This window comes from Gavia stellata, chromosome 13 (genome assembly GCF_030936135.1).
Source record: "Gavia stellata isolate bGavSte3 chromosome 13, bGavSte3.hap2, whole genome shotgun sequence".
NCBI classification, from domain to species: domain Eukaryota; kingdom Metazoa; phylum Chordata; class Aves; order Gaviiformes; family Gaviidae; genus Gavia; species Gavia stellata.
Genome location: NC_082606.1, coordinates 24,161,217 through 24,174,080, shown reverse-complemented (window position 1 = coordinate 24,174,080; position 12,864 = coordinate 24,161,217). Strand labels below are relative to the sequence as shown.

At 40.0% G+C, this 12,864-nt stretch overlaps 1 protein-coding gene across 1 annotated transcript in view; it reads left to right on the top strand.

Annotated features, from left to right (window-relative positions):
* Nucleotides 1-12,864, top strand: part of CTDSPL2 (CTD small phosphatase like 2) — a 44,764-nt gene that overhangs the window by 9,464 nt on the left and 22,436 nt on the right. Inside the window, exon 2 of the mRNA XM_059823804.1 lies at nucleotides 11,446-11,654. Within this exon, the coding sequence (XP_059679787.1) occupies nucleotides 11,463-11,654 (192 nt within the window). The 5' untranslated portion in view covers nucleotides 11,446-11,462. The remainder of the gene's footprint in view (nucleotides 1-11,445; nucleotides 11,655-12,864) is intronic.

Genomic DNA, 12,864 nt, shown 5'->3' with positions numbered 1-12,864 from the left:
GAGAAGGGGAGGCTGGAACTCCCTGTGCCAGCTGCTCGGCAAAAACGAACGTCTTGCAACTACATGCTGAAAGGCAACAAACGGCACAGTCAGTGGAGGAATGACGAGATCCTTAAATTGACTTTACTGTCGGAGAAAGCATCACTGAACTATAGCCCGCCTTTTCTTTCCCTCTCCACCTGCACCCCCCCTTGGTCATACTGCAGAATGAAAAAGTACCATCTGAGCTGGAAGGGATGTAGAGGAAGGAGGTGTGGAAATTAGAAAGCATTCCTTCTATTTTCATTAAAATGTTTAAAGTATCAAGAATACTCCTCCGTGATTTTGCTAAATTGTTTCTTCAGCGCTTCTAGTGAAGAGTATTGCGTGCTCTGTCGTATATATCGAAGGCACAAAGGTGACAACTAATTTTCTTCCAAGTGTTTGTTTGATATTTAAGTTAAATACCAAAGCGAATGCAAGTTAAGTTAAATTAGGTCCCCTCAGTATCTGGAAAATTCTCCAAAATTATAATGTAACTGCTTTGTAATGTAATAAATTAACCACTGTCAAGACGACTTGCATGGCTTTGGAATGTGGCATGGCCCCTTCTTATTCTGTAGGATTCCTGATGGAGACGCTAGTTTAATCCTAATACTGGGGAATGATTGGGAAAAAATCCAACAACCGCGTAAGCTCACAGGTGATACCAGCGCTTTTTGTTCTTGCAGATTTCTCTGTTTTAAAATACGTAGGTACAGACTCATGGGGCAAGTGTGGAGATTAGTGGACTTCAGCCACCTCTATTCCATCCAGATTCACTAGTGGAGCGTATGAATCCATGCCCTCTGATGCAGATGCACAACCTCCCTTTTCCCTGACTCAGAAAGTCTCTCAGGTTGCCAGGCATACCAAAATGCTAGCTGGTTTTGCGTGTTTTTTCTTAAGAATGTAAACCTGTACCATGCCGCATAGGTAGCGGTAGTATTAATAGTTCTATAGCTCCTACCTTTTTCTCAGACATAAACTTCCCAAAGTAAGCACTAGACAAACGCTATCTTCTCACTCAACAGGGCAATTCCCTGCTTGTTTACAGAGCCATATCTGCTACTTTACAGCCATAAAGTTATTATTTCATTACATGTCATGCATTTTAAAGTGGCAGAGTCATGTTAGACCAAACTGGAGGCAATTAGCTTGTGAAATAAATAAGTGAAATTCAGGGTAGAATCAAAGAAGAATGGAAGCATTATAGTGTGCATGCAGATCAGTTTTGGCTTACAAAACTTTTGTTGCTGTTGGTAAGTTGTGCTTATTATATTTTGTATTATTGGAATATTGACCAGAAACCTCCTATAACTTTCCACTGAATAGCCAATGAGGTTTGTTTTTTTCTTGTGGATTTTTCACACAAAATAAAATAGGAAAAAAAATGGATGAAAGAAAATAAAATGTGTGAAATAGCCTCGTTATGATGGATCAGACAGGCCCCTGAAACTCTTTTCAGTTAAGTTTTTGAAACTGAATGAGATCCAAGTTCATAATGTCTCAATATTATGTTTTTAAGGTTATATGTTAAAGCATAATATCACTCACAAATTAGTAAAGCTGTTAAAATTTTAGCACTTGTTTTCATATCACTTTTAACTTAGGTACATGCACTAATTAGCAAATTAATCTCAGAGACTGAAATTTCTAAGAATGAAGTTTTCCGTGCAAGAAATAGGCCAGAATGGGCTATGAAAAAGTCAGCTTTAAATCAGCATGTGTATGTAATGGAAAACGTTCGATTTAAAATTTGTATCGACAGTGACTGATAAAAATCTTGACTGTGATGGCATTTCCCCCATTTTTAACAACAGAGTTGGTTGATGTTGTATTTTTTTATTTTTAAATCGGGAAAACCAGGTGTGAGAAGAGCATAATAGCAGCCCCTGACAAGGTAGAGAGCACAGTTTAAACTATTTTTAAGGTTTTGAAGCTATATAGTTCACTAAGGAATAATGTTTTCCAGGGCAATAAGAATCATATTATCACTTAAAGAGTTTTTATCCTACAGTAAAAATAGTCTGCTATTTTTAAGGCCAAAGGAGCAGCCAAAAAAGTTATCTAGCCTTTTAAAAGATAGCAACCTCACAAAGTCCTGTGGAATACGTGATTGTGGTTCTGATCCCACAGGAAGATTAAGGTGAAGCAGAGCAAGATTAGGTTTTCTGGTGAAGTTAAGCAAAATGCAGCTTTCTTGTCTGTGTAGACCTTGCAAAAATTATCAGCTTCTCATAAGAAACACAGGAGTTACTCCATGGCTTCTATAGTCCAACACAGACTTACCTGGGCTTATTAATTTTCTTTATTTTTTTTTGTTGGCTTTTTTTAGTTAAAAAGATAACTAATATGGATGAGACGAACAATTAAAAAAAGTTAACTCATTAGGATTTTTTGTGGTCAGACAACATCCTGGAAGGTCTGTTCAGGAAGTGTTTAGCAACCTGTCTATACCACGGGTTGTAACAAGAGGGAGATGACTTCCAAAAATAGGCTCCCTGTGTGCCTGGCAGCATGGATTAAATGTCCAGAGAGCCAAATATGTCTAAAGACAGCTGGTCCGTTCCAGAATCTCCCCAGGAACAGGGCTGGTTCTAGTGGAATTTGTTATCCGTCTAAAACTCGAGCACTGCAAACTTTTATTTCAAAACGTCTCAGCTATTGGTGAGCTCTGCAATATCTGAAGATGACTAATGTAAAATTCTTGTCTTGGCAACATCAGAGATTGAAAATAGTATCTTTCTTTGGCGGCAGATTTTGGGGTTCTGTTCTGAGATTAACTCTTCTATGATTAAGCTCTCCATTTTTCTTTGTTGGTTAGTAGTCTGACCCAAACTGAAAAGATTGAATTAATTGCAAGTGTGTAGCCTCAGTCGCAAAGAGAAGAATATCTTGGCCAGGAGGGAATAAACTTTTGGTTCCAAACGCCTATAATATAATCAAAACAAAGCCTCACTAGCAAAACAATGGTGCCTAGAAATATGATTGCGAGAGCAGAAAAATAAAGTAACAGAAAATCTATTTTCTGTTAAGGCCAATTACAAAAAGCTGCATTCATTCTTTGGCAAAATCTTTCTAAGAAAATGTTTCAGGGGAGATGCTTAAGCTTTGGGAGCGTAGAACTATGAATGTGAGCCCAAGGCAGACGTACTGAGGAATAGTGGTTAAAACAAGGGGACTGAGGCCCAGGGTTTTCGAGGGTGACTTTATTTCGGATTGAAATGACTTAGTAACCTGAAAGATAGGGAGGCGAAGAAGAGGTGCTTTCAGTGAAACAAGGAAAATTTAGGGGTGCCATTTGCATTGCGTCTTTGATAGCTGTAGTTGCTAGCTATTGTTTTGATGGAACTTGTGGTTTCTTTATACATTTATCCAGATTTCATAACCAAGCACCAACATTTGAACAGTACGTATTGTGTGTTTTGCTGTTTTTATAAGTCATTGTCTTTGTTTTGCTTTTACCTGCACTATACTAGCACTACTTCCAGTCTTCTTTGAATCATGCTTTCCTAGTTAATAGTTGTCTCTCTAGGAGGCAGTTGCAGGAAAACACACTTGAAGATTTGAGAAAAGTGACAAGTAATGCAGTATGTTGCAAAATATGAAATACATCAGCTGGAATAACATGAAATTGCTGTAATTTTCTAGGGAGGGAGAAAAAGTTGGTTAAAGAAAGGCCAAGAGTCTCTGAGGGGGAAAAGTCTCAACACCTTTGAACTAACAAAAAGCATTTTCTTGAAGTTTGTAGATTGCTTTGGGGCCTCTCTGGATGAAGGACTTTATCTATAAGTAATTTTCCTTGACTTTGTGTGAGTCCAGACAGGTATATCATTACACTAGGGTTATCATTTGTCGCATGTTTCTCTCTCCCCACCAGACACAGCCTTATCAACTTTTTGTCCATTTCCCATGGTGACTTGGGCTGCTTTGTACACTAGCATAAGATCTTAGGTTTCTTGAAAGCATCACTAGTACCATGTGAATGGACGTCAGCCAGCTCAATGAACACGTCTTCTCGTTGGGATGTTTCTTCATACTTGAAATCTGGGTCACATCACAGTAATGTGCTGACAAAATATGACTGGTATTATTTGTTTAAGAGGAAATATTTGTTCTTGGTTCCTCTTTCTGTGATCCAGCCCGTACGTCAAGAAATATTTGAATGAAATGAGCACATTTTCTCAGCAGTGAAGTCTGCATTATCTGAGCTGGTTGATAGTGGGACACTGAACCCGCTACTGGTAGCTCACAAGTTCAAACCCAGGCATGAGTTGTCACAGCTGTTAAATTTGGTGACAGTTCACAGCTTTGTGTGTGTTGGTCATGTGTCCGTCTGTATCTACAACATAAACAGCATGCATTGATACTCTCGCTGAAAATCTAAAAAAGTAAAAAAAAATTACTGCCTTCTTGGCTTTATGTAGACAAATGTTTCAAGAAACGCTGTGCAGGTAATGCAGGAAGAATATTGTGGTTGCTAAAACCAGATATATTCCACAAAATTTCTTGGTACGCTTTATTTTGCAGTGTGAATTTTTCATACTTGCTGGTCATCGACTCCATGACGGAAAAAACTAAAGTATGGGCACAGTTACTCTGAGAGAAGGGAGCATTTTTTGGCTTACTCCTGTCATTTGGAAGGGAGGTGTACTGTGGCAGCAGAAAAAAGTATTCTGTCAACATAGGCTGTGTCCACAATAGGAGCTTAATATAATCTGTAGCAGCAGAAGCTCTGTTGTGTAAAAGATGTTGAGGATCCCAACACAGCTGACACAAGTTTCATCCTTTCCTCATCTCTTAGTATCTCACCTCTGAGGAGAAGCTCAGTCTCCCTCCCGACACCGTGGAGGGCCGCCAGGTAGGCTCCAAGCCCTCGCTAGCTCTGTCCGTCCCCCTTCTGTGGTGCTGGGGAGAGCACGATACTCTGTGAGATCCAGTGAGGATTCATAGCATCTCTCTGATCTGCCTCGGAAAGGCCTGGGCGTTACATTAGAATGCTAGAGAAATTGATGAGATAGATAGAAAAAACCCAAATAAATTTTAAAAAGAAAAATAATAAATTCACCCAAAGTGTTCCTGTCGCTCACCAAGTTACGCTCCTGAAGCGCGTTCAGTTGTCTTAATCCTCCAGAGCTCTTGCAGTGTTCAGGCTTGGAATATATAGTTTTCAGTCGTGGCAATTCAGTGGTATTACTGAGTGCCAAATTAAATGTAGAAATCGTTCAACACTATAATTTTAAATTTTCTTGTCAGTTATCAATTCCTATTGTTTGCCACTATTGTTCTTTTACCATCTTAAACTTTTTCCTGTATCAAAAAGCCTTAAACCCTGTAATTATATGTGCCTCACCTCATTTTTCTTTTAATAGTTTTGGGGAAAATAGATAAAACAGTAGTACTGTATGTGCTGAGAAAATAAATCATCCCTAACTGAAAATTTCGTGGAGGTACGCTCTTATTTAGAAATATGAGTCATTCACAGGAATTTCTTTCCTGTAGGTACACTGTACCTGTGCCATGGAATAACAACAGTATTTACAGGGTAGTGAGCCTAACAACTTAGTGTGTGGGAACTCAGGAAAATGGGGAATTTATTGCAGCTGTAGCTCATTCAGCTGCTGCTTTTTAATAGCTCCTTCATTTCTTATTTTCCTGTCTCACAAATTGTTTAATGAGAATTCCATTTAGTCCCTCTTTGCCATGTAGTTCTCTTTTGGAGAATGAGGTTCCCCACCCCCCCGGGTTTATTATAGATGTAGAAGAAATTAAAAAAAGAAGGAGTTTTTGAGAGTTCAAAATACGACATGTATATAGTGCAGAAACATGTTGAGTCTTTAAACGTTCAGTATTTGCTGTTAATGTATTTAGTTGACTTTGGGTTCATGATGTTGTGGCAATACTTCAGTATCAACTTTTCATGAGGTGAAGGAATTACACTATTGTACAGAGAGAGGATTTTGAGCTGCAAGCTCCTGAAAGATAATCTGCTGAAAAGAGAACTAAGGTTCAAAAATTGCTTAGGATTGTTTAGTATAATCCCACATGCCACCGACAGTACGACTGTTCAACTTTGGTCTTAGCGCGTGTCCCTGGCCCAACCGAGGTCTTGGCTGAATGTGGCTGAGATACTTGGTTACACGGTCATTTAGTCGGGCTCTCTGCTGAATGGCACGCTGTGGTGAAATCCGAATTGTACGTGTTTGAGGAAGGAAATTCATGTACATGTTTGGACTTGATTATTTTGACTGAGAGAGTGTGTTAAGTATTGTAGTCTGGTTTATGCTTGTTTCAGAAAAGAAATACAAATATAATGCAAGTAAAAACTGTCCACTGCCAAACGTATCAAGCGTTAGGAAAGCAAACTTCTGTCATTGAGAGGATTGTAGGTAACTGTTGCTAAGTCCATTAGAGATATTTATAACCTGAGGCTTGATACCCAGGATGTGAAATGAGCCAGAGAACACTCTGGCAGTAGTGTACAGATGAGTTGAATGGTTCCTTGCTGGATAAATACATGCTCACCACTTACAAACATTAAATTGGTTCATCTTTTGTCTGCCTAATACTTGTTTCAGTTCTAGAAAAATCAGGCAACTTGTAGTATAGCAAATTTTAAGTAATGTTTTCATTCTCCAATTGGAATTGCACTAGTGTCAGTCTTCTTTCAATGTTTTACAATTTTGTCTAATTCCTTTTTACACACATTTGGTTTTAGTATAGTCTTGTTTAATTCCTACCCAGGAAATGGCAGTCATCTTAGATTTCTCACGAGAATATTTTAAAAGACTGCTGTTTTATAAAGTCACATTGCAGGATGTTTTCCAGTTTTTCAAAATGTATAAGTAACATTTTAATGAATGTGGTTTACATCTTTGAATATACTAAATCCCATTATATTTGAGTGTTCATTTACTCAATTCCTAATTCCCCGTGGTAAATGGTTATCCATTGTCCATCAGAAACTTGAATTAGTTCGTTGTAAGTCTCTTCTTACTTTCTAGAGTTTTTTGAACTAGGTAAGTGAGAAATAAGAATCTCGCTTGTGGATATGTTTATATGCTCAACATATATATTGTAGGGAGTCCTGACTATTTCAGTTCTGTGTAATATACCCTTTCCACAGAGTTCATAGCACAGCTGATTGAAAATTAGTTTCTGTAGTTGGATTAACTTGAGACCACAGTTATGAGTGGCACAAAAGCATTACGGTATAGAAAACATTAAGAACAGCAATGCTCAGGCCCCAGCTTTGGTGTTTAGGTTAGGGTGTCCTCTTCCTGTGCTCTACAGAGGGATCTGGACAGGCTGGATCGATGGGCTGAGGCCAATTGTGTGAGGTTCAACAAGGCCAAGTGCCGGGTCCTACACTTGGGTCACAGCAACCCCATGCAATGCTACAGGCTTGGGGACGAGTGGCTGGAAAGCTGTTGGTGGAAAAGGACCTGGGGGTGTTGGTCGACAGCGGCTGGATATGAGCCAGCAGTGTGCCCAGGTGGCCAAGAAGGCCAACGGCATCCTGGCCTGTATCAGAAATGGTGTGGCCAGCGGGAGTAGGGAGGGGATCGTGCCCCTGTACTCGGCGCTGGTGAGGCCGCACCTCGAATGCTGTGTTCAGTTTTGGGCCCCTCACTCCAAGAAGGACACTGAGGTGCTGGAGTGTGTCCAGAGAAGGGCGACGAAGCTGGTGAGGGGTCTGGAGCACAAGTCTGATGAGGAGCGGCTGAGGGAGCTGGGGTTGTTCAGTCTGGAGAAGAGGAGGCTGAGGGGAGACCTCATCGCTCTCTACAACTGCCTGAAAGGGGGTTGTGGTGAGGTGGGTGTTGGTCTCTTCTCCCAAGTGACAAGTGATAGGACAAGAGGAAATGGCCTCAAGTTGTGCCAGGGGAGGTTTAGGCTGGATATTAGGAAAAACTTCTTCACTGAAAGGGTTGCCAGACACTGGAACAGGCTGCCCAGGGAGGTGGTGGAGTCCCCATCCCTGGAGGTATTTAAAAGATGTGTAGATGTGGTGCTTAGGGACATGGTTTAGTGGTGGATTTGGTAGTGTTAGGTTAACGGTTGGACTTGATGATCTTAAAGCTCTTTTCCAACCTAAATGATTCTGTGATGGCATTGGCAGATGTCATGGAGATCAGGGAATTCTTGGACTGCAGTTGGTGGGCCTGACTGCGCTCCATGCTGCGTGCTTGGTGCTTGGCTTCACGCACACACTGCCCACCTCTTTGCTCCGAGACATGAGGGCTGCTTTGAACCCCGTGCTCTATCACAGCGAGTACTCTGGGAATGGAGCCTGTAGTGAGTCCCAGCTTCCCTCCATCTGTCTTTGGACCTCTGTCCTCTTCAGGTCTCCAAAATAGCCCAGCTCAGTAGGCTGTGCGATGTCTAGCTCACGAGGTGTGCTGTGTGTTCTCCTTCTCCAGTGCCTGCTCTGTTGCATTACTCGGATGCCTATTGATTCCCTTTATAAACTGATTAAACTGGCATAAAAATGAAGTATGTTTTTTTTTTTTCCTGTTTGCTCAGTGAGCTAGCCTGGTCTTTGAGTTGCTCTGATGATTACATATTCTTGTACCTTTTTTCCAATATCTTTCTGATTTTATCCCCCTTTTACCACTTCTCCTCAACTTCTCAGCATAAACTTGTTTCCTGTACCCAAGGGACCATCATGGGTATAGGCTGCCTCGTTGCTCTGTTCCTGTGCCTGACTCCCAGGGCTTCCTGGCAGGAAGGATTGCAAACAAAAATCCATTCAATTTGCGGAATACAAAAAAAGAATGGTTAGTCGTTCTGGGTGGCATAGGACGGGCTGGCACGTCAGAGACGCGGAGGAGCCTCGCGTGCTGGGGCTGATGGGACCCCTTTGAAACCAGCCGAAGCTGGGATGGTTGAAGTGTTCACGACCCTGCTGTCTGCACTCCTCCTCTGCTCACTTCTCTGTCCTAGAGATTGCTGTCTCTCATCTAATGTGTGTCTCCTTGCAATATACAGATGGAAGAATTTCAGAGAGTTATAATTCAACCAAGTTAATTCCTAAACAGGTTGATAATACTGCTAATAAAATTGCCTTTTCAAAGCATGGAAGGGCTAGAGCTCCTTGGAGAGTTTAAAAAATATTTTTAACATGGCAAAACAGTGTTGTTTTTCTCTAACTTCATTCCAACAAATTGCTAACTATTTAACTGGAAACATTGATATATTTAAACTATTTGGTTTAAAAGTTTAACGGCCGTTTTCTGTCTCAGGCTGCATTTCCTGCTAGGGTTGTGAATTAGTTCATCTCCCGCATACAAGAACACTGAGAAACTTTAAATGTAATTGTTCTTTTTTCAGCCGCCTAGGATAATATGATTTTGGTAAGTCATACTAACTTAAAGTACACGATTTAATCCACACCGTGTTGATAAAAAATAATGCTTTCCTCAATATTTCTGAAGTGAAAATACATGACATGTTTTAAGGTATCTTTGGACCATCCTGTCCATTGATGTTTGATAATTTCTTCAATTTTATAATTAGGTCTACCTGATTTGTACAGAAGTACAGTAGGAGCCCATGTCTATTGTTGTGGATCCTTCCCACTATAAATCATACCCAAAAAATTAATCTGGCAGCAGTTTGTAAGAAAGAAAAGTCGAGATGCAATTTCTGATAGCAGACATTTATTTTATGTCTTTGTATAAGAATGTTATTTTTATCTTTTTATTTTTCTAGTGGCAAGGAGTAGGAACAGAAAATTGGATTAAAATCTTCAGGGATTTTTTTCATTATTTCTCTGCATTGGTTTTTTCCACATACAGTAGATTCTTTTAAACAAAATACAAATTTTATTGCAAATATTAGTAATGAAAGGATACTCTCATGGACTCAGAGTTTTAATGCTTCTCTTACTAGAGGGCACGAGATTATAAGGAACCAGTTTTTATAAATGTAGGCTACAGTTTCTGTTGTCTTTCCTTAAACCTCACGTATCACTTTTGCTGTAGTTACTTCAGTCATTTAAGAATCTTGACTTGTCCTTTTCCCGTCTGTAAACAGTTGTTGTGTTAACTACTGGTGGAAAATGCTGGACATGTATGTATGAAAAATGAAATCCCATGTCTGCTGGCAGTTAAATATTACACGTAACTAAAATATTTCACTCTTGACAACACCAATTGAGTACTTTTTTTGCTAAGTCTTCTAAAAATAGTGTCAGTAGTTCTGTTATTCCTCATTAGCTGGAACACCTTTCATTTGAGGTTGAGATTTATCTGACTGCGAACAAATGCAACTGTGCGCAGTTTTTGGGCTGTTTATGAAAAATATTATCACAGTATTCCTATGTCTGTGAATCATACCAGTGCTACCATTGCCTTTTCCTAAACAAGATAGCTTGTGACATCACTTACAATTTAAATGTTATAGATTATTTATTATGTCTATTCAGCAATAAGATGCATGCTAAATGAACTTCAGAAAAGCAGATACTGATTCCTATCATGATAAGCATATGCTTTTCTTTAAAAAAAAAATGCTTCTTGTCATGACTTCGGCCAGAAAATGCATACTACTTTCATACCAGTATTTCTGTGCTTTACAACTCGGATGGATTTCTTGCTACTTTTTTCTGCTCCTGATCCGGTATATGCATAATTTTAAGCACATGAGTAGTCCCATTCAGATCAACCCAAGAATGAGCTTCAGTCAACTGGAGAAGGCCTATCCCTCAGTCCAGAAAAGCAGTTATATTTATGCACAAATTTGACTATACCAGCAGTCCAATTGAAGGCTGGAGATAAATGGGACAGATTCCCTGGAATGGCCTTTTACTCTGCTTTAATAAGTATTGCCCTTGCATGAGTCTTCCGGTGGTCTAATCTTATTCCCAAGTACAGTTGTATTGAAGATCAATCCTAGGTTCCTTTGTTGAGCTGCTATATCCTCAGCCATATTGAATGCATAGTCTCATTTATGATTTCTTCTTCTGTGAACATTTGACACGAATTTAGATTTATGCCTCATCTCAAATTTAATGTAGAGACTTAAAATGAAGTATTGTGAGAAACACAGAGCTGGAAAGGACTGCCTAGGTCATTGAGTCTAGTCATTTGATACTGAAGACACCAGGCACCATACAATCCTTTTCATCTTAAAAGCAGGTAGATTTTTTGTTCCTGCTACTCGGATTGGAGGGTTATGCAAAAACCTCATTGATCTAATGGTTAGATGTATCCATGGCCAGATTATATTCATTTGTTCTTCTGCCAATGTTATGCTTTAACTTAAATAGCTCTTCTCTTCGATTTAAATTAAGCCATATATATGGATGTGAAAGCTCAGTGCATCAGAACACTGTCAGTGTTATATAATTTTTTGAATTCATGATCTGAAGCTTAATACATTTCTTCAATGACTAAGTATTCTTGTTTTTTCCTTTTATAGCTTTACATGTGGTACACATGAAAATGAGGCTGAGAACGCGGAAAGCTTCTCAGCAATCGAATCAAATTCACACACAGCGTGCTTTGAGGGCAAAGAGGAAACATTCGGAGGTGGAAGAGAGCTTACCTGTTGGTGGAGGAAAACCACAGAAAAATGAAACTGGCTTGTTGTCTTCAATCAAAAAGTTTATTAAAGGAAGCACACCCAAGGTACAGTATCAGTGGGTTTCTTCTTTTGTTTTTTATTTGGGTCATTTTTGGTTAAATTTAATTTAAAACCATTTCTATTAAGAATAAATAAACGTGTAATGTGGTGGAAGTAAAACATTCTTGTAAAGAATTGGAAGGCAAGGAGTACCTGTGATAGTTGTGTCAGGTAACAGATATTTTTTTTAAAAAAAGCAGACTTTCAAACCCTACAGGAGTCAATTGTAGGCATATTTAAGATAATCCAATAAATCACAGGATTTATTACCTGTGATTGTGAAAATATTGACTAATAAATTCAGTAGATTTTTAATTTCTGTTTTTAAAGATTCCTTGAATTTGGGAATTACCAGTACTGGCAACTAAGAAAAGCAAGTCTGTAAGCATAAATTTCCTGAATATTTTTAGTATTTTTATTCAAAATTGTTTAGGAGTCCATCAATCAATAAAGGTCAAACCTCACAAATTCTACTATCATGAAATTGATATGACTGCTCAGTGTATTATTGCAGTGAACGCTGCCCCCGCTTAGTGGGTCAAATCAAACATTTTCAGGGCTAAACCACTAAATCTCATCTCTGTTGATCCAGACAGGCATCTGAACTTTGCTAACCTTCATACATCAAAACCTGTTGCGTGTATGTTTTGAGGGTGAATTATATGAGCCAGCAGTGCACTTGCAGCCCGGAAAGCCAACCGTATCCTGGGCTGCATCAAAAGCAGCGTGACCAGCAGGTCGAGGGAGGGGATTCTCCCCCTCTACTCCGCTCTGGTGGGACCCCACCTGCAGTACTGCATCCAGCCCTGGGACCCCCAACATCAGGAGGACAGGGACCTGTTGGAGCGAGTCCAGAGGAGGGCACGAAGATGATCAGAGGGCTGGACCACCTCTCCTGTGAGGACAGGCTGAGAGAGTTGGGGTTGTTCAGCCTGGAGAAGGCTCCGGGGAGACCTTCTAGCTGCCATCCAGTACCTGAAGGGACCTACAGGAAAGCTGGAGAGGGACTTTTCACAAGGGCACATAGTGATAGGACGAGGGGTAATGGCTTTAAGCTGAAAGAGGGGAGATTTAGATTAGATATTAGGAAGAAATCTTCGCCATGAGGGTGGTGAGGCACTGGAACAGGTTGCCCAGAGAAGTTGTGGATGCCCCAACCCTGGAAGTGTTCAAGGCCAGGTTGGATGGGGCTTTGAGCAACCTGGTCTGGTGGAA